This window comes from Dunckerocampus dactyliophorus, chromosome 10, assembly GCF_027744805.1.
Source record: "Dunckerocampus dactyliophorus isolate RoL2022-P2 chromosome 10, RoL_Ddac_1.1, whole genome shotgun sequence".
In the NCBI taxonomy this organism is placed as follows: domain Eukaryota; kingdom Metazoa; phylum Chordata; class Actinopteri; order Syngnathiformes; family Syngnathidae; genus Dunckerocampus; species Dunckerocampus dactyliophorus.
The window spans coordinates 30,558,610-30,583,296 of record NC_072828.1 but is presented as its reverse complement, the minus strand read 5'-3'; the positions used below and the strand labels follow the sequence as shown (position 1 = coordinate 30,583,296).

General features: G+C 41.4%; 1 protein-coding gene across 20 annotated transcripts in view; it reads right to left on the bottom strand.

Annotated features, from left to right (window-relative positions):
• adgrl2a (adhesion G protein-coupled receptor L2a) overlaps positions 1-24,687 on the bottom strand; it is a 154,992-nt gene that overhangs the window by 52,960 nt on the left and 77,345 nt on the right. For 15 of the 20 annotated variants that reach the window (XM_054790269.1, XM_054790270.1, XM_054790276.1 and 12 more), the window contains exons 4-7: positions 21,823-21,932; positions 19,115-19,174; positions 10,884-10,898; positions 7,192-7,992 (exon numbers count right to left, since the gene is read on the bottom strand). In XM_054790269.1, coding sequence (XP_054646244.1) covers positions 7,192-7,992; positions 10,884-10,898; positions 19,115-19,174; positions 21,823-21,932 — 986 coding nt within the window. The remainder of the gene's footprint in view (positions 1-7,191; positions 7,993-10,883; positions 10,899-19,114; positions 19,175-21,822; positions 21,933-24,687) is intronic. The other 5 variants (XM_054790272.1, XM_054790287.1, XM_054790289.1 and 2 more) reach the window with 2 other exon arrangements.

Here is a 24,687-nt window from a genome sequence, read left to right as displayed (position 1 = left end):
ACGCCAGCTTGTGGTTTGCGTATAGACGGCTGTTTTCAGAAACGATGATCGTCACGAGATCAGAAGTGAGCTTTGACGACATAGCCAACATATCTGAATATTTCAACTGACATGACTCACCACAGTCAACATTCTCCTGACATTTTGTTGTCTTTTTCTCCAAAATGACTCATAAAAGTAATTCCACTTTGTTGTAAATATAGACAAACCTTGGAAAGCGGAAGATGACGGACTTATGCGTTCTTCCTTCTTCTATAGTTCGGTGTGTCACGTGGTTCCACCTGTGTGTGTGTTTACAGCGCCACACGTAGATGTGCCTTTTGTATTACCTCCTTTTCACCCAATGATCCGTTTCCGTCCGGATGCAACTATTTACTAATACGGCACTTTTTTTCAACCTGCCAAAGAAAATCCCAGAAACGTTCCCGTGTGGACAGGGCCTGTGTCACCAATGCACGGCTGCTTAGTTTGGGCACCAGGTTCTGCAGAATGGTTTGTTAGTTTGTAGTCCATACAATAACCAAGGCAGCATACAAAAAACATTTACATTGAAAAGTGAATCTTACGAAAACCAGGTTGTACAAAAACCATGATTTTAGCGTATTTGAGACTGACAACAATTAGACCTTCACACCTAGAGTCTTTCATGGAGCTTACAGTATATAAATCCTTGGACCATGGAGTACCCAAGACAACCCAAACAAGCAGAAGGGCAATCAAACCCAGAACCTTTTTGTAGTGAGGCAACAGTACTAACCGCTTAATCACAGTGCTTCCCAAGAAGGGAAAGCCCCTTTTTAAAAGTTTGGGATGGAGTAAACAAACCGAGAATGACTGCTGGTGATACATTTAGATGGAAAACTGGCGCTGCAATAGGGTCGCTTCACTTAAAGACAAACCGTTTTAGTACAATATTCATGTTTCGATGGAATCGTTCCTCTCCCACCAGTGAGTAAATATTTTTCAATGTGAAATCTTGACATGCGTGAGAACCTTCTTTGTACAGTTTCCCAAAGACACAGCTCAGGATTTACTTAAATCCTGTCATTTGGTCCGCAGTGCTCTCATTTGGTATGATTTGAACAGTCTGGCTGCAGGCTTTACGAGTTGACTTCAGGATGGACGCCAGCAAAAACACATTAAATGACTGATGTGTGTACTTGGGACTCCTGAAGGAAAAAGACAAACAGTGTCAGAAACGGCGGTACAGTAGGAGTCCATTTCCTTCGAGGTGCAATCAACACTAATGGGCTGCAAATGACTGAACACCCAGATAGGCATTTTATCATTTTTTCCTGAGCTATTATTTTTTTCCTAAAAAAAAAACAAAAAACAAAGCTGTACCTTTTAGAGTAGCCTGAAAATGAAAACTCCAGAAAGGGGAGGTCACACAAACAGAAACAACAAAAGGGGGGCAGTGAAAGGCAGACAATAAGATGGTAGTTGATTGAGAACAAACCAAGACTGAGGAACAAAACCGAAAAGGGTGATTTTCCACATCAGTGGACACTCCTTTTCTCACTCCTGTGTGCACTTGGACAGCTGACATGAGGTTATGGGGAGGGCCGTGTTGTCCAGGCAAACAATCAAATTGTCCGCTTTAAACACATCTGAATGCTTACTTGCTGCTCTCCCGCTTGAAGCGGCGCAGGCCTGACATTTCAGCCAGACACCTCAGGTGACTGTGAAAGCTTGATGATAAAAAGTCTCTTATGTCGCTCTCTCTGTCTTCCCTGCATTCCCCGGAAATGTTTCCATGGGAAGTTTGACCTCCATGTAAGCGCCGCCAAAGACAGGAACACATCACAGCGGTGCTTATCAGAAAGCTTTATATTCATCAAACGCTAAGAGGCTCTCTGGGGTAAGAGCTTGTCTGTGCATCTGTAACAACCCAGCATTTGCACGTTGTAAAGCACTTCCATTACACCTAAAACAGCAGGGAACTTTTTGGCCCACATGGGGAGCACTGTAAAGTAATTGGCCAACCACAGTCATGAGCCGCGCCACCCCTTTTCTGAACAAATTGGGTCTTTCTCCTCTCTGCGTTCTCGCAGATGTATAATTTGAAAGTGCTTCACCGCTTGTATGCAAATGTATTGACATTTGAGCAATTAAAAGAGGAGGTCTTGATTTGTGTGGGCACTAAACACGGCGCCGGGGGCTTTTGTGTGGGGGTGATTCAGAATTTAATTCTGCAACATGGGATACATAAAAAGCCTTCCAAAGCTCACCTGTGTGCCATCCAGGCAGCAAATATAGGCAGTTTGCGCATATTTGTAGTCAAAAAAATGGCTTCCGATATGCTTACTCAACAGTTTGATGCCACACATCAGAACTCTGCGTGAATAAACGACCCATAGAATCCCCGCATAATGAGATTTCAGTGAGAATGGCGTATTTAAATCAATTTAATCATCTCAGTTAGAGGAATATGTTATTTTAGGAGCTCCCGTATATGCAAGGAAGGAACAAAGGCACGAGGCCACGGGTAAATGAGTGGATTATGGTGCTGCTGGTCAAAGCCAAGCGACGGACTAAGTGACCCATTTAATGTCCACTTCCAGCGGAGCCTGCCTGTTGGATGTGACCCCATCCACTCCCTCATAATCCTACAAGAGATGATCTCGCCCCGACACGAGCGGCGTTATTGGACTTGACAAGACCCCGACTGTCTGCCGCAGAGGGACTCAACATCACTTTGCCGCATTTGGATTCCATGACTAACGAGTAACGTGGCGTGTTTGTGCAATTTAACAAATGCGGGGTGCAGTCAGCGTTGAGCGCGGAACGCATCTCATGCCGTAACATCTACCCATCTTCCGTGTGCTTTGATTAAAGCACCCTGTTGATCGTTTGTCTGGAACTTTACCATCATCATTACATTCATAATTGCCCATGTAAGAATAATTTCTGCACAATTAGATGCTAAAGCATTGTCATCAGCATTTTGTGGCTCGAGCAAAGCTGGAATATTATTGGTGTGTCTTTATCATTGCTCAAAAGATGTACCATTGTACGCAGTGATTGTGGGGAAGGCAATGAGCCGAGCATGAAGATATCGCAGAGAGGCCGTCCAGCGACAGGCAGGAAGAGAGTGCCCATCATTTATGTGTCAACATCATCCATGTGGGAGGACAAGTTTACTGACATGTTGATGATCATCTCAGACGATTGTCCCCTGCGCTCATCGACTGCTGCTCTACATACATTAGTCAGCAGCAAGAACACGAAAATGCCTCATTTGTCAGGAAGTCCTTACTGGTATGAATACGAGTCCTTGCACTACGCAGTAGAGGAAACAAAACGTTGTGCATCCTTCTAAGCGAATTCTACTGAAATGTCATTTTTGGAAGGCAGTCAGGAGATGCGGGTTTCAATCCCTGTGGGTAAAGCAATATCTGGAGTCTGCATGTTGTCCCCCGTGCTTGCGTGGGTTTTCCCTGGGTGCTACATCCCCCAAAAAGAAAGCATGTCAGGCTAATTCAGTGATTCTCAATTATTTTCTGTCATGCCCCCACTGGGGGACAGAATTTTTTTCGCGCCCCACCCCTGGTTTTAAATACTATTGAGAAACTGATAATATCTGTTTATTTATCTGTTCTGTACAGACGGAACTCGAAATCAAAACCAGCGAAATGCTACAAAATGGAGAGCAGTGAGGCATGCAAGCGTATTCAAGGGTCGAATTGCTTGCTGAGTACTAGAAATGCATACATGTTGGCAGGTCTGCACTAATATTGAAAGTCCTCTCTGTCTCTCAGCCCCCCCCCCCCGACAGTTCACTGCAATGCCCTAGGGGGGCCCGCCCACTATTTGAGAAGCACTGGGCTAACACAGGTGTGAATGTGAATGGTTGTTTGTTTGTGAATGTCAAATGAATCTCAAATGTAAACGTTCATACTAATAACTAAAACATATGCAAAAGTGGCCCCCAGCATCCAGTATGCGGCCCTCTGTGGAAAAAGTTTGGACACCCCAAATCAATATGAAGCAAACACAGTCAGCGGTTTGGTCCGCAACATAACAGAATAGAGGAAAACAAGTCCATCACTGTTTGCCGAAGTCAAAGCTGGTGTGTGCGAATATCTTGTTTTGCCTAAAACACAAAGATAATAGTTCTGCTTCCATGGAAATAAAAAACATATTCACATTTGAGAGGCTGAAATCAGAGGATATTTACATCTTTAAATCAAAAACTGATTAATCAAATACTGAAATAGCTGTTGATTAATTGGATAATTGATTGATCATTGATTCATCAGTTAATTGCTGCTGCTTACAGAAGCTGTGCTAAAAGCAAGTGATGACTATAAATAAACACATATACTGTGACAGCCATAAACTACGCAAGGATGGGAAAACATCCATTAATTCATTTTCTATACCTCTTTTCCCTCATTCCCCATTTGCAGGTAAGCTGGAGTCTATCCCAGCTGGCTTTGGGCGTGAGGTGGGGTACACCCTGGACTGGTCGCCAGTCAATCATCAGGTACAACCCTAAAAAATAAACTAAATAATATAATAATAAACGCTAAAAGTACGTAACTGCAAAAAAATTGGGGTGCACAATATGTATCGGACCAAAAGTAATCAGGCTGATGTGAGGGATTATGACATCATACCGATAAATACCCCCCCGCCCTCCAAAAAAAACCTCCATACTTTGCTGTAGGTGGATTAGTGTGAGCACTTTAAGCGCTCCCTTTGTGTGACGTGCCACAAACGGCCTGTCGTAACTTCCCTGAGCTCACCTGGAAACAAACATGGCATCGATCGTATGGGACTTGTCACCGTTTCAGAGGAAGACAGTTCGCCAAATGCTCTGCAAACATTCCGCGATGAAGGAAAAAAAAAAATCTATCCTCAACACATCAAACCTTATCAGCCACCTAAAATGTCAGCATCGCTACGACGCCTGGGGCTTGTTCCTTTCGCCACCGCGTTTGAAAAGTGCAAAAAAGTTTACCAGAGAAGACCCGAGGGCTAAAGTGAGCTGAGATTTTATCATGGGAATGATGGAGCTGGATGACCAGCCCTTTACCATCGTTGAAGATACCAGCTTTTGTCAGTAAGTAAAACCCCTTGGAGCCACGGTTTGTACTTTTTTATGCTTTGTTAAGATTTGGTAAGGACAAATCTACAAGTACAGTTTGTGAAATCCATCTTTCTTTGAGCCGTTCTTACCTCCAGGTGTGCACAAACCACAGTGATATTCTGTTTTTCTTTGGATGAGCCACTTTTGAACTGCAGTGCATTCCTTACTGGCTCCTTATGTTTGAAAGTAAAAATATTTGTTTAGAAAAGGTCTTTCACATTCTTATGTTGGCAGTAGAAAATGGGTTTTCTGCCGATAAATATTTAACTCAACGCACCATTCTCAAATCTTAATAATTGTCATCTTTGCACCACGACTCGCCTTGGCTTTGACTTGATTAATGTTGTTCAACTGGTTGAACCCACTTTAGCTGCCCCGGCCCTACTCCTATCACTTCAAAAATGCACAAGCAAACACATTACCAAATACTGAGCCCGGTGATTATCTGGAGAAGTTGCTCGACCCCCCCACGACTCCTAACTGACTGCATTGACCAGAACACGGACTTAGGACCCAGGGTGTGGAGGGATTAGGTTAATTACTGTTATTATATTCTTAGGATAAGGTCTATCACAGGTCGAGGCTAGCCCCCTTCTCAGCTTCCCCACAGCTAATTTAAAAACACATGCTTCTTATGAGACCCTGCATGGTTGATCAGCCTTTCATGCAGACCCTTGAAGCCTTACCCTACACCGCAGTGAGTGAAGTCTTTATTTAATGGCCAGTAGAGATTTAGATTTCCAGCATCACTTGGGGGAACGTGCTAACCTTGCCCCAGGCCAGACTTTGCACCTGTCTGGGCATGTATGTTTCCAGGGCTGTGAGTATATCTCTGTGTAAAAAAAAAATAGGCTTGGAGGGGTTCCCTTGAGCTTTGGCATGAGGGACTCTGGGATTGCCCCCATGGTAAACCTGCCTAAATCCCCAAGATACAGATTCTGGATGATAGCGTAACCTACCTTGAAGGTGTTGTTTACAGCAGCCCTCCAAACCCAAAGTTTCTCAAACACATCAAGCATGGAAAGTTTTACTATGCACTGAAAATTACTTATCTTTAAAGCTGCTATAATTAATGGATTATTAAAAGCAACGATTAATCAATTATCCAATAAATAGACAACTACGTTGTTATTCACTTAGTAGTTTTTTTATATAAATATCCTCTGATTTCAGCCGTTTAAATATGCATATTTTTTATGTTGCAGACAAAACTAGTAACTAGTTTGTGTTTGGTCCGTATTGCTTTGGTCCGTGTAAGGCCTAACCAATCACTCGATTAATAAAAAATAATAATAACCAAAAAAAACAAGTTTCGGATTAATCGACTAAGAAAATAATCTTTATTTGCAGCCCTACATAACAACTTTGAGTTGTTATTGTCAAAATATCCGAGAAGACAAGTGCATGGCTGGCCTCCAATCAAGCATGGTGGTGATAGTGTCATGGTCTGGGGGTGCATGAATGCTTCCGGCTGGGGGGCTGTGGTTCACTGAGGGAGACATGCTACAGACATGTGAGCTCATCCTCAAATATGATGGAGGACCAAATATGTTGACAGATCGGGACCCAAATTATCCTTCTGTAATTAGTTTTTCCCTTTCAGTGTTTTCATACAGGGCCGCACGGTGGTCTAGTGGTTAGCACGTTGGCCAATACAGGAACAGCCTGGAGATCGGGTTCGATTCTACCCTGGGCATTTCTGTGTGGAGTTTGCATGTTCTCCCCGTGTGCGCGTGAGTTTTCTCCGGGTACTCCGGCTTCCTCCCACATTCCCAAAAACATGCAGGTGAGGTTAATTGGCAACTCTAAATTGTCCATAGGTATGAATGTGAGTGTGAATGAATGGTTGTTTGTCTATATGTGCCCTGCTGGCGACCAGTCCAGGGTGTACCCCGCCTGTCAGCTGGGATAAGCTCCAGCATCCCCCCGCGACCCTAATGAGGATGAAGCGGTATAGAAAATGGATGGATGGATGTTTTCATACACTCCTTTGTCTTACACAGATTTTGAGGTGCTAAGGAAAGAGAAGCAAACTTAAAGAAAAGCGCAATCACATTTTAAAGAATGGAATTCAACACAAGTTGAAGGGTTCTTACCATGAGCTGGATCCGGTGGCCCGAACTCCAAATTATATCTCAGGATGTAAAAATTATTCCACACATAGAGCTGGTTATCTCGCGGATTATAATCCACAGACGCAATGTACTGGTACTGATTGGGAAAGTGGATATCGACGTATTCCCCACGGTTCTGTTTGGTGTTGTAAACGTAATCGATCATGCTCTTGCTGACCTCGCTCTCATTGTCTTCATAGGTGGAGCGAACCACATAGAGTACTCCACAGGCCATGAAGGCATTGGAGGCCGAGCGTTTATCGTAGGTCGTCTCCCACGTCGCCTCGAAACGTAGCGTGTAGGGGTTCAACTGGCTGATGACGATCATGCCGTTGTTCTGTTCAGTGGCGTAGATCACCCACAGGCCGTTCTCATCTACCGCCAGGTCGATGTCTGTTTTGCCACCCCACTTATAGGGCGACGTATCGTGGTAATTGGCGTTGTTGATGATGGCCTCCCCGCTTTTGATTCGAGTTCGCAGGTCAAACTTGACTATGTTGCGGGTGCGTTCTTTGTTGAAAAACACCGCCCCATCATAGACCACAAATCCAGTTCCATCCACCCGGTGGGGCAGCTTGTAGGTCACTGTTTGCCGGGCGTTTTGGAAGTCGTCCAGGGAGGAATATTCGATAAGAGTGTCTGTCCTATACGGAGTCCAAGGCATGAAGTAGATCTTGTCTGCAGCTTGCAGTGGATCTTTGCACCAGGCACCAGCTTGTTGCTCCGCTTCAAACTGAAAGGAGGGCTCGCTGACAGCTTTCAGAGTCCCGGGACAAATAAAAACTAGTAATAGAAGAAAGTAGAATAAGAAGCAGACATGTTAATACGCCATCAATAGAATCATGCATGCAATATCAAAACAAAATCTATCTTATGAGTTGTCCACAAGGAATGAGGACAGACACACATTTAGGAGTGGCCCAGAACAACTACAAGCTATTGCCAATATTCACAAGCAGTACAAGGATTTTGGTTGTGTGCATAGCAAGAAAACAAAAGAAATAGGAAGGTTATCAAGCAGAATGTTCCAATATAAAGAAATGTAAAGAACAAACGACGGGAACAGAAACGAAACACAACAACTCAAACAGTCCTGTAATTAAAAGAAATAAAACCAACTAAAGTGGCAGACGTGAGAGGTTATGAGAGAGGAGTCAGCAGTCTGTCAAATACTCGTGTGCACCGAGATGCCTCTCACCTTTTCTACAGTAAAGACCTGAGAGGCTTGTCATTAGCAAGTGATGCAAACGTCACAACCACTACAAATTTAAAGAACTTTCTTTCTTGAGGTGTTTTGGTTCTGGGTGCTAAGGCATAAGAATCAACGGAGAAAGAAGCAGCTTGGGGTCAGGTGAGAAATAATGGGAGGTGAGAAGAAAAGGGGCCTTGGAGAAAGACGGGGACGGAAGAAAACTGCAACGGTTACCGAGGCATGCTATGGAAAAGGGTTTGGAAGCCAGGCAAACTTTGCTGAATGGCAAAAGCATCCAGGCAGAATGAGGAGAAAAAACCCAGCCAATATGCCCCCACTTACATCGTTCTGCTGCCTGTGTGCTATCTTTTCTTTACAGTCAGCCTTACTTCCCTGATCATTAACATAATACTTAGTGGACTGTGAGCATATACAGTCAAACCTCAGTTTTCGAACACCCCAGTTTAGGTATGATTCAGTTTTCACCTTGTTTTTTGTACACTTTTGTTCACTGTCTCTCGTATATTATTGCGTTCATTTACCCTGCGCAGTGTTATTCCGCAGAATGGAGTGCCCAAACAAAGCATGCTTTGCTGACTCTGCATCAGGATTTTGATAAAGACGTTTTGCCTATTACCCGAGCAGAGTTCATCCGTTCATGATCAATGACTAGGTGGGACACACACCTGTCTGACTAGGTAGGGCAGCACAAGGTTGAGGAGTGGTGGTAGCTTCAACTTGGTTTACACCGCGGGCCACATCACAGAAGCGGTCGCACAACTGGACTGTTCAGCTTGTCTTAGAAGACAATTTGTCTCTCATCCAAGCAGGCTTCATCAGTTTATGCTCAAAAACTAGAAAGGACAGCTCTAATCTGAGGGGATTGTGCAAGATCTTAGCATTTTTTGAGGCAAGCTCTAATCAAGACTGCTTTCACTAATTTGTGGTGCAAAACGACAGTCTTGAAGATGTGGCCGGCTGACTCTGGCCCCCACCTGTGCTCTAACGGTGGAGGCATGTCCAGACAAGATCGGTTTTGCTCTTTTGTGGCGTGAAATTACAATTGTTAGGATACAATGCAGTGGGCCCTCTGCCAGCCGACGACAGTCGTTTAGTGTGATATCACCCTTGTTAGCATGGTCATGGACTTGCCTGAAACCCAACTGTGTGTGCCTTGTTTATTTGTTTGAGGTTAAATGATTGAATCTTTTAGGATTCGACTCCTCAGGATAGTGTTTGTCCCACCTACTCATTGGGCATGAACTGATGAAGCCTCGGATGAGAAGCAAAACATCTTTTTAGACAACCTGAACAGTCCAGTAGCAGTTGTTTCCATGTAAAACTATAGTTATTATCTGTCAAATGTATTCTTTATTAATATGCTTTACAAATTCAATGGATTTACGTGATTTCCCAAGGAAGAATTCAGTTTTCATACGTTTAAATTTTGGATTAAATGGATTTAATGGATTAAATAAGGAAAACCAAGGTCCCACTGTAGAGCGACACATATAAGGCCGCTCGGTGACAATGCAGTGTTTTTTCGCAGCATTTTAACATCGTGTCAATGTACGTACGTGCATGTGTGCTCACCCTTGAACACAATGACGGACATGCAAAGGGAGGATGCGAGTCATTTTACATACCGTACGTACTTAAAGCGCAGCTCACTTTGAGGTGTACAATCCGTTCTTCTCGTTTTAGTATTATTGTTGACATGTTGTTACTGAGCAGCCCGGACAGATGGGTGTACCAAATGGCTGACCAGTGCTGCAGTCCTTAGTTGCTTAGCTTTTGTTTGTAGTAGTGTAGATTGTTAGTCGTTAGCTAGGTTGAGCAGCCAGGACAGATGTGTGTACTGCTTTTGTTCCAGTGCTACCAGCATGTTACGATACTTTATACCAGGGGTCACCAACGTGGTGCCCGCGGGCACCAGGTAGCCCCCACGACCACATGAGGTGCCGGCAGGCCTGCTTTTCATTCAGGTTTTCAGTTAATAATGAAAGAAGAGTAGAAAGAAATGCATTGTGAAATACAACATGTGAGTTGTGGACACCAGCATTTTGTTCATGTTCTGGTAAAACAAGCATATTTGATCTGTTTGGGTTGAAATAAGCTATGAAAATAAATGTTACAAAAATGAGTAGCTCTTGGCCATTTTCATTTTGTAAAAGTAGCTCTCACAAGGACAAACCTTGGTGACCCCTGCCTTATACAGTAGTTCCGGTTTTACGGTCATAATCATATTTTTCCCATTTGCCATCACTTCTGTTTTGACATTAGAAACATGCATGATGGCGGTTCAACTCCTCATTTTTGGGTGTTTTTTCCCTCAAAATGTTGTTTGAACACTTCAGGGGGTTCGAATTTAGAGGTTCCACTGTCGTCCACAAGGTTCATAGGGGCCACCACAGGAAGAAGTTTACAACTCGATGTCACAAAACAAAGGCGCTACAGGGTTCGGATCGTGTCTGTTATTTACCTTTTTGCTCCACTTCTATTTTAAGCGTTGGAAAGAGAGAATGAAAAGGATGGGAGGGGGAAAAAAAAGATTAATATGTATTCACGTTAGTCGCTACGGTTACACATGACAGACAAACAAAGATGGGTCGACCTAATCAGAAAAAACAGGGACGTTATGAGAAAGTCAACACCTCCTTGTCATGGTCCTGTTTTCGACAGAGACAGCCATTAAAACATTTGAGAATTTCTATGACCAGTAGATCCCTGCTATTCACGGTGGTTTCAAGCCCACCGGCGAATGGTGAAAAATCTCAACTAAATAATTGGCCTATAAAATGTCTATTTTTGGCGCACGCCTTGATGTTGACATTCTCTTGCACTAAAGGTCATTGGATTAGATTCAGATCCAGAACCCTCCCCTTCTCTCTTCAATTGCCATTGTTCACTCGTGGCACAATCCAGGTTTAAGCCCTAAATATGCCACATACAAACTTATTGAACACATTTAAATGATACAATGTATAGCCACTCGCCACTAATGATTGATGATGTAAAGATGATCCATGAAGAGATGGACTCGGAGTCACCGTGTAGACTTTAGCTTGGTTGTCCGGCTAGCGGTTTCAAGAAAGCGTTTCTCCAAACGCGTCTATATAATCCATACTGCTCGCCCGTTTTCTAATTCATCATATATTAACCGTCAAAGCTACTCTCATGTCAGACAGCACACAACTATGGTGCGTTCAAGGACCTCCAAACAAAGTGCAAAATTCTAACGCTTGACGAGAAAACATTATCCGTGAAGCGTAAAGGCTCAAACATGTCAAATGTTGCTACATGTATGTTGCACAAAAAATGCATTACGAACGCTCAACCGCGAATATGCAGGGATCCACTGTAGTTGTATCACCATAAGATAAAAAAGCTAGATTTGCAATTGCTTTACGGCAGTGCTGGATGGATTATGGGATTATGAAGTTTTCCATGTCTGATTAGTACTCGAGCATTTTCAATTTCAGTCTTTCTGTTTGAAAATGAAATACATTTATTGCACATAATTGTTGGATCAACTGACTACTAAAGTGTAATTTCCAGCATAATTGTATTAGTGTGTGCCAAATAAGTGTTAATTAAATTGTGCACTACATGACTGCAGTCAAAGAAAACGTAATCCACCCATCACCGTTTTAGCTGCTGCTGAAAAAATACAGGTGCAAATCACAGGGACAAATATGGACGGACAGCTTCATATACAATATATAATACAATATGTGAAAAATGATTTATGAACATTTCAAATGCTGTGTACCTAAATACAAGAAGAGGAAATGATGGAACAAGGAGTCAGGTTGTTAGTGGACATGAATGGAACACATAATATCCAATCACGTATCTGCCACCCATGCTAGAACATGCATTCCTTTAGATTCTTAGCAATCATGCTAAGGAATAGTCGCAATGTATCTTGCACCTACAGTGTGTATGGGTGCCTTTTCACATCAAATTAAATGGTTTCAATTTCAGCTTATACATTGGTATTACACTCAATAAAAATGTCAACACGTTTTTGCGCCCATTTTTCCCGAACTAAAGATGAAAGATGTCAAATTGCATCTACCTTTTCTGGGAGATTTTTTTGGCCTAGTTCTCTCAAATATTGTTGACAAATCTGTCTAAATCTCTTTTATTGAGCCGAGATAATCCGTTCACCTCACAGGTGTGCCATATCAAGATGCTGATTAGACAGAATGAGCAGGTGTGCCTTCGGCTGCCCACAATAAAAGGCCACTCCAAAATGTGCAGTTTTATCACACAGCACAATGCCACAGACGTGGGAAGTGTTGAGGGAGTGAGCAATCGGCATGTTGACTGCAGGGATGTCCACCATTAGGGGTGTCCCGATCCAATATTGATATCAAACAATATCAGCAAAAAAACAAAAATCAGATTATATCGGCCTGCATCTAAAATCTCCGATACTGGCACTCCGATACAAGCAGTCGATTCCAGACTATGGCCCAGCATGTCTACGTTTGCTACGTCCTAGCTGAGTGTAAAACCTGTCATGCACTAGTTTACCGTGGTGGCACCGAACCGTGGAAGTTTAAAACGACCAAACCCATCATGCATTTGAAGCAGCGTTACACGGGACGCTCCTACGGGACGAAAAGAAGTCATTCGCTATAACAGAAAAGATGACCATCCCTTGTTCTGTTTGAGTAATGTTACTTCATCAAGCCTTTTCGAACATTCCACACTACAAAATAATCATAAAAGTATGTATGATTCGCACTGTTATCAGATTGATATCGGAAGTGAAAAAAATTGTTATCAGGACACGCCTATCCACCACGTCTGGTTTATAAGGCTCTTCTGGTCTTGGGCCCTACTTATCTATGCACTTTTCTTCTGAGAACTGAAAGCTGTTATGCTTTATGATCAAATGAAATTTTGCAACTTTCTACTCCTCGTGGTCGAACTGCAACGGGAACAAAAGGAATTCTGTTTCTCTGCCCCGTCTGCTTGGAATGCTCTCCGATCTGAAGGGAAATGGTCACAATTTGTTTCACTGGAAGCACTTCCACACTAGAAACTGACAATGGAAATCATTCAAATAGATTTTTTTTTTCCAAAATTGCTCCGACTTTGTTTGCTTTCTTGTTGTTATTTATTTATTGACTTATTTGTATTATTTATCTGTATTAATGTCTCTTCTGTTGTTGTTGTTGCTTAATTTATTGGTATTTATGTTTCTGATGTTCTTATTCTTTCTTGTGTTTTCTTTCTTTTCTTGGGAGAATGAACAGAATAAGAATTTCATTGCATAGCAGAACTGCCTGTTTTACTATGCATATGACAATAAAACTCTTCAATCTTGAATCTTATTTGTCCGTTTTTTTCCAGTATGACGTCGGCCAGGTGACCCTTGCTAAAGAGGTCTTGCTCTCAATGGCTCTTTTACCTGGTTAAACAAAGGTTAAACCAAATTAATGAAAACCTGAGCTCTTTCCTGTGAATCAAATGTTCATAAGCCCGCCCCAAAGGCATTTTTTGTGTACATAGAACAAGTTTTACATCTTTGACTTCAGCTCATGAAAGATGGGAGAAAAAACAAAAAGTGTGGGGTATCTATTTTTAGTTGGGTGTAATAATATATCCTGAAGTCCAAAGTCTAAGTCAGACTGAAAGACCATTCAGTATCGCTGCTTTAGTCTGACATAGACTTCTAATTTATCAGTGCATTTTCACTCCCAAGTCATACATCATACTGACAACTGCTTAGCGGCTCTTTCTGTCAAAATATGAGACTGTAGAGACTCCACAGCCAATAACTGAAAAGTCTGCAATGATGGCAGCAACAAGCACCTGCTTTTCTGTTTGTGTTTGATTTCATAACTGAAGTGCTTCATGTTTTGACACGAAGGGAGTTTTACTTTATTTGGATAATTTGTCTGTTGTAACGATGCGTCTTGCTGATATACTGAATACACTTGGAAAGTTTTTTAGTTTTTTCTCTCAGGGCATTGAATCACTTTTGACTGGACTGTTCACAGCCGAGCAGGCTTCATCAGTTAACGTTCAAAGACTAGATAGGACAGCTCTAGTCTGAGGGGATGGCGCCTTAACGACTGTTGTTTTGCACCACAAAAGAGTGAAACCAGCCATGTTTGAAGATAAATACTGCAGTGTCGCCTTGGACTAGAGCTGTCCTATCTAGTCTTTGAGCATGAACTGATGAAGCCTGCTCGGATGAGAGGTGAAACGTCTTCTCAGACAACCTGAACGGTCCAGTTGCCACATTCAGTGTAATGAGAATACAACAACCTGAAAGGATGAGAATACAGTCGTCCCTCGCCACTTATTTTGTGGCTTCACGGTTTTTAAAAATAAATAAATTCATAAATTATCGCTGTTTCGTGGATGACTAAAGCCTATGATTATTAAAAAAATATGCACATTTAAGCAAATTTTGCATATTCTAAGCATTTTCAAGCACAAAAGTGGCTAAATGAATGAAAATACAAATGTAAGGCATTCAGAAGACACATTCAAAAACGTGGTATGTCGTATTCTACAGCGGCCACTAGGTGTCATCATGTTACACTGATGAGACAAAAAAGCGCCGTAGGAAGTACGCTATCCAGAAAAAAAACAAGGAACCCTGCCAATGCTGACGTGTGAGTCTACGTTATGTTTTATTTATATCTGTCTTATTTTCTGTTATCATGTCTGCTATATTGGGTAAAACGGTGTAAAGGTGACTTTATGGGTGCTATTTCATGTCTAGAGGGCTCTATTAATGTTAAAAAACATATTTAGAAGTAAACAGGTTTTCTATGTTCTAACTACAAAAATATGCCATTTATAAATACAAAATCATACATAGCAGAAATTCATTTATTGTGGTTGGGTCTGGAACCAATTAACCGCGATAAACGAGGGCTTACTGTATTCACAAACATGTTTATTTGTAAAGAAAATGCTTGTGTGGGACAAAGAGCACATCGCAGCATTGTGTGTGCAGTCACATTTTCATTACCCACGCCAAACACCCGCAATTCTGTCTTTAGTTTGGTTTTAGCTCATACTTTGGACGCGGCTGCGGGGTGGCATTCCACTCCTCAGCCAGGCAAGAAGCGTTGCTACAACAGAGACATAATCCGCCAGGCACACATTTCCCAACTTTCTGGTTCATGTTTACTTCTTTACATGCTTAGCCAGGATCTGTGAATGCACAACGCTCTTCTGACGAAAACACGGTGTGTTGCAACCCAGAGAACAGACACAACGAGGGAAGCGAGCCAAATAACACCAGTTAAGTTCTAAGGAGCCTCCTCAGCCACATCGCACTAGATCACGTTAGATTAGATGAAGAGAGCATAGTCTGGAAAGAAAACAACACACATGACAGAAGATCTAATGAGGTTAGTCAGAAATATAAAGAGGAAGAATCAGTATGATCAGAAATCAATGGATGAAAAGAGGCAATCAGGCAGCCGGGGAGATTTCCTGGATTGCACAGGGGAAGGGAAGAAAGTCAGTTACTTTCACTGAAGCAACAATGAAACACGAGACACTCCCATCCCACAACACCAACCCCAAGATTCTAAACGGCTCCACTAGCCACTGAAAAAATAACATAATTATTTCTCCATTTATCATCTTCAAAATGCACACTATGAACAACAAATTGAATTGTCCTATGCCTAGTCCAAGTAGGTTCATGCAAACTACAATACAGTATCACACAGGAGGATAATTGGGTAACAAAAGCACTCAGGGGAACTTAAGGATGTAATTTATATCAATTGGCAAATAAGTCACATTAAAACACTGAGAGCAAGACCTAATGCTATTAGCTCTGAGGAGCTTTGTCTTTTTTTGTTGCCAACTGAAAATAGTGTGCAGAGTTCAGTCGGAATAAAAATACATCTTGGCTTACGTGCTGCCCGATTCAAGCCATTATTTGAGCCAAATCAAAATGTACATTCTTGGCTGAAACATGGAAGATATGTCTCTAATGAGGGCACTTTATGACAGGCAACAAGAAGCAAAAAGGATGAAATGGTGGAAACTTGCTGCCAAGGCCACCCGCACATACGCAAAAAATCCCCTAAATTGCTTGAGCATTAATGCAAAAACTTTAAACTCCCGAGTCCATCACATTCAGCAGGCGGCTAAATTCTGCATATTATTTGTTTCATCGGACTGAAAGCTTTTGAGGGACTGTGGCTGCTACAGTCGAAATGAGGACACTGTCTGCAGGCCTGCCCGCCGTTGATCAGCTTAATAGGGATTTAATATGTTGTCTTGTAAATCAACTTCTCAAGTCTTGTATCCCAGTAAATCCAGCGGACCCTAAGCCTCTGAGCCACTGTAATGTTTTAATCACAAATCTCGATATTTGGCACGTGATCCGCCGTGTCTGCAAACAGCTAAAACAACTGCATGGTAATAGATGGTAGATCTCATGCTATCCAAACTGAGGTGCTCTCGGATCCAAGACCTGTAAATGCTCGAGACTACCTTTTGGCTAACTTAAAAGCGCTCATGTCACCAAAAAGACATGCTAATCTTGTTACTTTATTGAAAGGCATATTTCCTGTGTTAGATGTGCACTCGGATGTTGACATATTTACCCTTTTGTTACACTTTTCGCCACTAAAACCAGTCTTCTTCCGGAGACTGGAGAAGAAGGAGGAAGTGACGTTGCCTCGAGAACCCTCCCACCCGGAACGACCTACTGAATACATTGTTCACGTATTTTTTTGTTGATTTTCTGTTATATATTTTTTGGACATGATGTCCACTTGTTCACATTTCCAAAAGACGCTATTCAAGGCGTCAGATTCTTTGGTACAGGAGTTCCTTGCTCTTTATTAATTACTAAATTATTAATAAATAAATTCATACATTAATTAATAAATCAGCGCTGTTCCGTGGTTAACTATGTGTATCATTCATTAAAAAAAATAAAAATAAAATAAATAACCCCAACACCAAACCCTATTTAAGCAAATTGTACATATTCATGGCCTAAATTTGGCATTTTCAAGCATAAACTCAAATAAGGCATTCAAAAGACGTGATATGAATTGTAATACAGTATCTGTGACTTGTGTGCACTTTTACAAAGCGGGGCCTACGGTGTGACGTGTGTGTGACGTCAGCTGTCTTGAGCTGACCGTTAGCTGAGTGCTAGCAGCGGATTAGCAGTGTAGAGAGTGTCCGACAGCAGCTCCTGTGTCAATGCTGACTGCATGTGTTCTCTGCTCGTGAATAAAGTGATTGAAGTGCATCCCGGGTCTCTACTTAACCATAAACAGTGGCAGTAGCGTGGTATTCTACACTGGTCTCTGGGTGTCAGTAACGTTATCCATTGATGAGCCAACAGCCAGGAAGTATGCTGTCAATGCCATCGTGTGAGTCTATCTTAACTTATTTATGTCTAAGATGGCTTATTTTCTATTATTATGTCTACTACATTGGGTAATACAAGTGTAAAGGTGACTATGGAGTGTTATTTGATGTCTAGGGGGCTCTAATAATGGCAAAAATATATATTTAGAAGCTCATACACAGGTTTCCTATGCTCTAACTATGCAAATATTCCATTTATTAATATTGAATACTACTTGGCTAATACACTTGTAACAGTCAGTTCTGGAACCAATGAACCGCGATAAACGAGGGATGGCTGTATTGTATTGTATAGTTGATTTGATACTGCGCCTCAGATGAAGGGAAGTTTGGGACTGAATGTGTTTTACTGGAGGATTTTTTTTTTCAAACGTTTTTTGCTGACATGAGCACTAAGAGGATGTTGGATGAAAAAAAATAAAAACACATCATGGAACCTCTAAAGTCCAACACCCGTAAGACCGTACAGTCGTCCCTCGTTTATAGCACACCGTGATAAATGAATTTCCGCAATGTTAATAAATGGAATATTGTCATAGAGCATAAAAAACCTGTTTGTGACTTTCTACATACATTTTTTAACATTATTAGAGCCTTGTAGACATGAAATAACACCCCTATAGTCACCTTTACACTCCATTACTCATTGTTTACAACTCTTATGCTGTAGGGACTTGAGGCGGCAGCTAGCTAGCAAGCTAACCAGTTAGTCTAGAAATGATTTCCTCTCAACTTAAGAAGCCAAAAACGTACCACTTCCACACTTTTTTTCACTCTATCATGTGGGACATGCCATAGCTGACTAATGAAATGTAAGCTAATGTCTCGGTGTTTTGTGTCATTGCTGCCGCCTAGTGACCAGAATGCTACATGTTACTTGTATTTCAATATATTCATATTTCATATTTCAATATGTTAATAATAGACCACAGTCTACCACAAAACAGCCATCATTTATGGCAAGCCTGTGGCTCCGGTGCTATGTGTTTTTGGTGACGGTTGAGGGCGGGCACTTGGGCGAACTGGTCTTCGGTGGCCAAATCTGGTTCTTGGGACATGGAATGGGAACTACTATTGTTTTTAAACTTTTGACACAATTGGCCACGCCAAAACTGCCCCCCTCAGAGGGTTCTCATGAGTTGAATCGTCCTCGACTGATCATTATCTGATCAGGTGGCAGCCTTCGTAAGACTCTTTTGGGGGATACATACGGACAAAAGGAAACGGAGGGTCGGTTTAAGGAGAGCACCAAACACTTGGAGTCGGACTAGTTTGGGAAAAGTCAGGTTCGTGCGGACTGCGGGGAGGTCACACTGTGAGAACACTTACCGGGACAGTTGCGATAGGAAACATTCTGTGTTCTTGGTCCTATTCTGGTTGGGCATGGACCTTGAGAGGCAAAAACATGGCGCTACAGACATGCATAGGTTTGAAGATTTAGAGTAAACGCAAGAATCCTTCAGGAGATGTTGTTTTCTCATATTAGAGCTGTCTTGACTGCATCCTCTGAGCAAGACCGCGTCTAAAGAGTGGGTGGAGGCAAGTGCTTCTTCAGGCTAATCCCTGCATTAACACCTCAGGTGACATATGATCAATACTTAATAATGAGGCAAGGTAAAAAAAAAAAAAAAAAGGCAACAAATGGGTGTTTGAGGTGAAACCTACAGGATTTGATTTGAAGAGCAAGAACTGACGACTCATTATTACTCATTCCTTTGAACCACAGGTCCTTCGAGCCCTGGGGAGGTTGAGCTTTCACTTGTCAAGACGTTCACCATCTAATGATATTCACCAATGGAATCTGAATCTATACTAATGAGGTCAGCTGAGACAGGTACACTAATAACGCTAACCCAGGGGTGTCCAAAGGGTGGCCCAGGGGCCCATTTGCGACCCGTGGCTGTTTTTTTTTTTTTTTTTTTTTTTTTTTTTAACTGGCCTGCAGCACATTCAAAAATTGGATTTAACAAGAAAACAGCAAAAATGTAAAAATCAACAGTAAATTTACACAAATAAAGTCAGAATATTAGGAGAAAAAAGTTGTAATCTAACAAGAAAAGTCATACAGGAATAACGTAATATTATCATTTCAGTAGCATAGAGTTGAATTATTAAAGAATAAAATGTGTTTTTTTAAGTCCAAATATAATGAACAAATAAAACCAAATAAAGTTGGATTTTTGGGGGAAAATTTGGTTGTGGAAAAAGTTATAATATTACAAGAATAAAGTCAAAATATTATGACAATGAAGTCATAATTATGACAACAAAATCTCAATAAGATAGCTGAAATAGTTGCAAAATTACAAAAAAAACTATTGGAATTTTTCAAGCCTAAAGTCAAAATATTAAGAAGAAATGTTAGAAAAAAGAGAGAAAAAAATCACAATTTTACGAGAAACAACTCGCAATATTATGAGGAAAATAATCTAATTTTAGCTGCATCGAGTTGAAATATATATATATATATATATATATATATATATATTTTATGTTGTAATAATATTTTCAAATAAAATGAAATAAAAAGTTCTAAAGTTACAAGAATAAAGTAAAAACATTAGGCAAAAAAAAAACATTAGGCAATAAAGCGATAATTACGAGAACTAAATTTAAAGAAGAAAGTAGAAATAGTTGGAAAACAGCTGGAATTTTTTGAGCATAAAGTCAAAATATTAAAATGAAAAATCAGAAAAAAGACAGAAAAAGAGAAGAAAAAAGTCACAATTTTAGGAGAACAAAGGTAATATGAGGAAAGATAATCACATTTTAGTTGCATGGAGTTGAAATATTAATAAAATAATAAATATGTAAAAAAATAATAATTATTATATGAGAAATAAAAAAAACAAGCAAAAATCATGTGGGGGGGAAATTCTATTATCACAATGAAATCAAAATATGTGAATAAAGTCATAATTTTATGAAAAGAAAAATGAAAGGAAGATGATTTAAGAAGAAAGTTGAAATATTTGCAATATGTACTGTAAAAATGGGAATAGGCTTTTTCACCTACACCACAAATCCGAGGTGCAGTTTGTTTGTTTTCCACATGCGTTGCTTTACAAAATATCAAAGTTGGTTCCTTTCATTTTTCAGTAGAAAGAGTTTGGACACCCCTGCTGTCGAGCCCAGGAGAGAAATACGGCATACGGCCCCGTCATTATTTGATGCAAAACAGAATGACGGCGGTGTGCAAAATATTCATTTTTATCTAAAAGAGCCAGCGAATATCATCTTCTCGTCATTTCCACTCTAATTATTTCAGCTCCACCTGATTAGCGAGTCTGGCAATTCATGTAAATCTATGTCGTTAATCAGGTTGCAAAGGTTACTTGGGGGAATATTCTTCACAAATTGCTAATGAACATGACAGCTCAAAGGACAAGGGGGGGGTTTAATGTAAAGGGCAATCTGAATTTTGGTTGGGAGCTGAATGGCAATGAATATTTTAGCAACGAGGGAGCAGGAAAAAAACAAATGCTGACAATATCGCCTCGTAGGAAAGATTATGGTGCTGACTTATGAGTGCAGCCGTTCTGTTCTCTTACATAATGAAACATCTGTTGGCGTGCCGCCACACCTGTTGTATTGACTTCTATTAAGCCATCAAGGTGAGCTGCGCTTTGTTGCCTGACAGACTTCTCCGTGCTCGAGTAATGAAACACTCGCTCGCTATTACCGAAGAGTCAGCGTGACTTCCTCCGCCCTCCCCTCCGTTCTGCTAACTCATAACCCGGCTCGTCGGACCGCTGAAAGCGCGACGAGCGCATCGATAATACAGCAAAGTACAGAGGAGAACCAAAGTGTTTCGCAGGTCATATTTCATGAAAAGTTCATGGCGTGACACAGACGGAAGCGGAGACGGAGGGGAAAAAGGGCGCTGAGAGGCGTTGCAGACAAAGCCGGGCAGACCATCCAGACAAGGTCGGAGCAAGAAATGGGACGGTGATGCCAAGCGGGAAACAGGAGGAGGGTGACTTTTTCAGCTTTTCAATGTATGACCGAGGTGGGGTGAGGTGGGGTTATATACTTACTGTATGGGACACACTCATACTGGACCTCCAGGTACTTGTAGGTCCCTGGGCAGGGGTCAGGAAAGACATCTGATCCCGTGATCACGATGCACTGGGTCCGATTGTTGCATCTGTGAGGAAGAGTTCAGAATTAAGCAAAAGCACCTTTTTAAAATAAATTATTCATACTTTGCACTGCTGTGGACAAAAAGGAGACGATGGCGAGCGAAACATGGCTTTTTCGTGACCAAAACGTGATGAGTCGTGCGTGCTTGTGGTAGCCAGTGCCCTGCACTTTGCTGTGACTGTGACCCGGCAAAAAGGGCATAAGCCGGATGGACACACTGATCCGGAAAGCCCAAAGAGTCAACGGCACTCAGTTGGGGGCGTATGCAACCGTGAGAGACACGAGGACACTGGACAAACTGCTGCCCACCATGGACAACACCGCCACCCGCTCCATCCGACAACAGAGGGACAGCAGAGCGGAGCTCATTTTCCAACAGACTCCTCCAGTTCGGTGCCCACAGTAAACGCTACAAGGCTTGATTCATTCCACACGGCACCCAGCTCTACAATACCTCACCTGTTTTTCTTTTTCGTCTGCGACTGAGCGACTGTTACCAAGCAATTTCCCTTGTGGATCAATAAAGTCTGTCTAAGTCTAAGTGAGCTTTTGTTGACAAGACGAGACTGTTATGAATGTTAGTGGGTGGTCAGTCACAGTGGTCCTCAACATCTTTGGACCCACGAACCGGCTCGTGTTCCCAGAAATCTCTGGCGTAAGATTATTACGTGGCTCTCTGAGGTGTGTGGCAAAAGGCAGTGTGGACAAAATTATAACTCACTTTCCCGTTAGAATGCAACATTTTGCGACTTTATTCTCATTAAAAAATTACAGCTCAAATACAGCTCTTCTTTCTGTTTCTGTTGTTGTTTTTTTAAATTGTCCAACTTTTTCAGCTTTATTCTTGTAATAATAGGATTTTTTTTATAACTTTATTTAGTTTTTTTGTCATTTTTTTCAGTTTATTCTCATAAAATTACAACTTTTTTTTCATTTTACAATATCATTTTTTTTCTTAAAATTTTTACTTTATTCCCGTTTGTTTGTTTTTTTTGCCATTTCAGCTGTTGTTTTTCTAATTAATTTTGTAACTATTTGAGCTTTCATCTAGTAATTTTATAAAAATATAATATGAGGACTTTTTCCTCCAACCCAATTTAAAAAAAAATGACAAATTTATTTTGTTTTCTTTGTTTCTCATAATAACACAGCTTTTTTCTTTAAGATTTCAAGTGTGTGCTACTAAAATGATATTGTTTTTCCTCAAAATATTGACAGTTCGTCCTCGTGAAATTGAAAATCAACTGTATTCTCGTAATATTTTGACTTTATTCTTGTAAAATGGCCGCTGATTTTGCCATTTTTTCTGCTTGTATTTATTTATTTACATATTTATTAGTTGTCTTGTTTTCTTTGGACACCCCTGGTATGGGACAGATTCATCGCCGAAGACAATAAGTGGTAGTTGCAGCCCTTTGTCATTGACTTCTTGTGTTTCATCGTTTGAAGACTGTGTTCCATATGACCTTCATGTGTTGTGTGACCTAGGAGTTCATTTCGGTTCCCGCTTACACTAAAAGACAACTGACATCACAGTCTCGGACCACCGGAGCCGGCGTCAATGCGGCAAACCAAACCAATGCACAACTCTATTGGCAAAGTGAACGTTGCAGATCAATAACGGTGTTGTGCTGATTTAGCGGGGACGGAGATAACATTTGTGTGGTCTCCCCCACCACATCATTGAAAAGTGTATTATAGGCTGCCTTGTATTGTGCCCCCACTCTTTTGTTCTGAGATGCTGCAGTCATCATTGCTGTGTCCAAATCTTATTAAAATAATATTAGGGAGCGCTGTGGCGTATTGGAACGGAGGCGGCTTGGTTCCAGTCAAGGCACTGAACAAAGAGGCGGATTTGAATGCAGCAAACTGCATTTTTTTTATTTTTTTTTTTTTACAGAAAGTCATGAATAGATGCAATATGTTGTGCTTTACCACCTTTAGGGTGGGAATATTCTTCTCTTGGCACGTGATAAATTGCATTTTTATGACAAGGAATAAAATTAGGTTGTTTCTTGTGTGTTTGTGTTTTTCCCCACAAATAGAAAAAGTCAAATATACATATTGTCTGCTTGTAATGCTAGAAATGTATTATACCACAAACTATATCACCGCTTTGTTTCTTTCGTCTCGATGTGTGCACCTTTCACGTCATTACTGTGATAACAGATCATATCTTTTACGACTGTTTTGTAGGGAAATGAAGAAACCTGTTTCATGAATTCATTTCATCCTGCAGCTATAAAACACGATGTTTAATACGCGGTGACTGCGCTCGCTATACGCGCTGTACATCATAGGGTCACTGTGACGACGCTGCCAGCGTTGCTCATGCATAAGCACATCGCACAGGAGCCCCGTGAATTACAGTGTTTGCGGCTCCTGAAACAGAATAATGCCAAAACTAAAAACGGTGCCACTAATGAGTCCTGCCGTTGTTCCAGAGGCGTACGTGTTAAACAAGAGGACATAAGGCGAAGGAGGGAGAAAAAAAACAATGTTGACGTAAGAGTTGATAGCTTTCTGATGTATTGGCCTCATTTTGGAGCTGTGGAGACGGGGCGTCCTGATCTATGGGAGTGAGGGACCCTGGTTGTCTCATCTGTGAAACCTCGGGCTTCTCCTGAGACCAACTGAAGAAGATTTAATGACGTCTATGCAAAGTCCTAGCCCGCGATCTATGATTGTGCATGTAATTGCAGTCCCTGGTATAAAAAGTGCAGTAGCCTGCCAGGGCGCAGGTCTCAGCGTGCACCCTA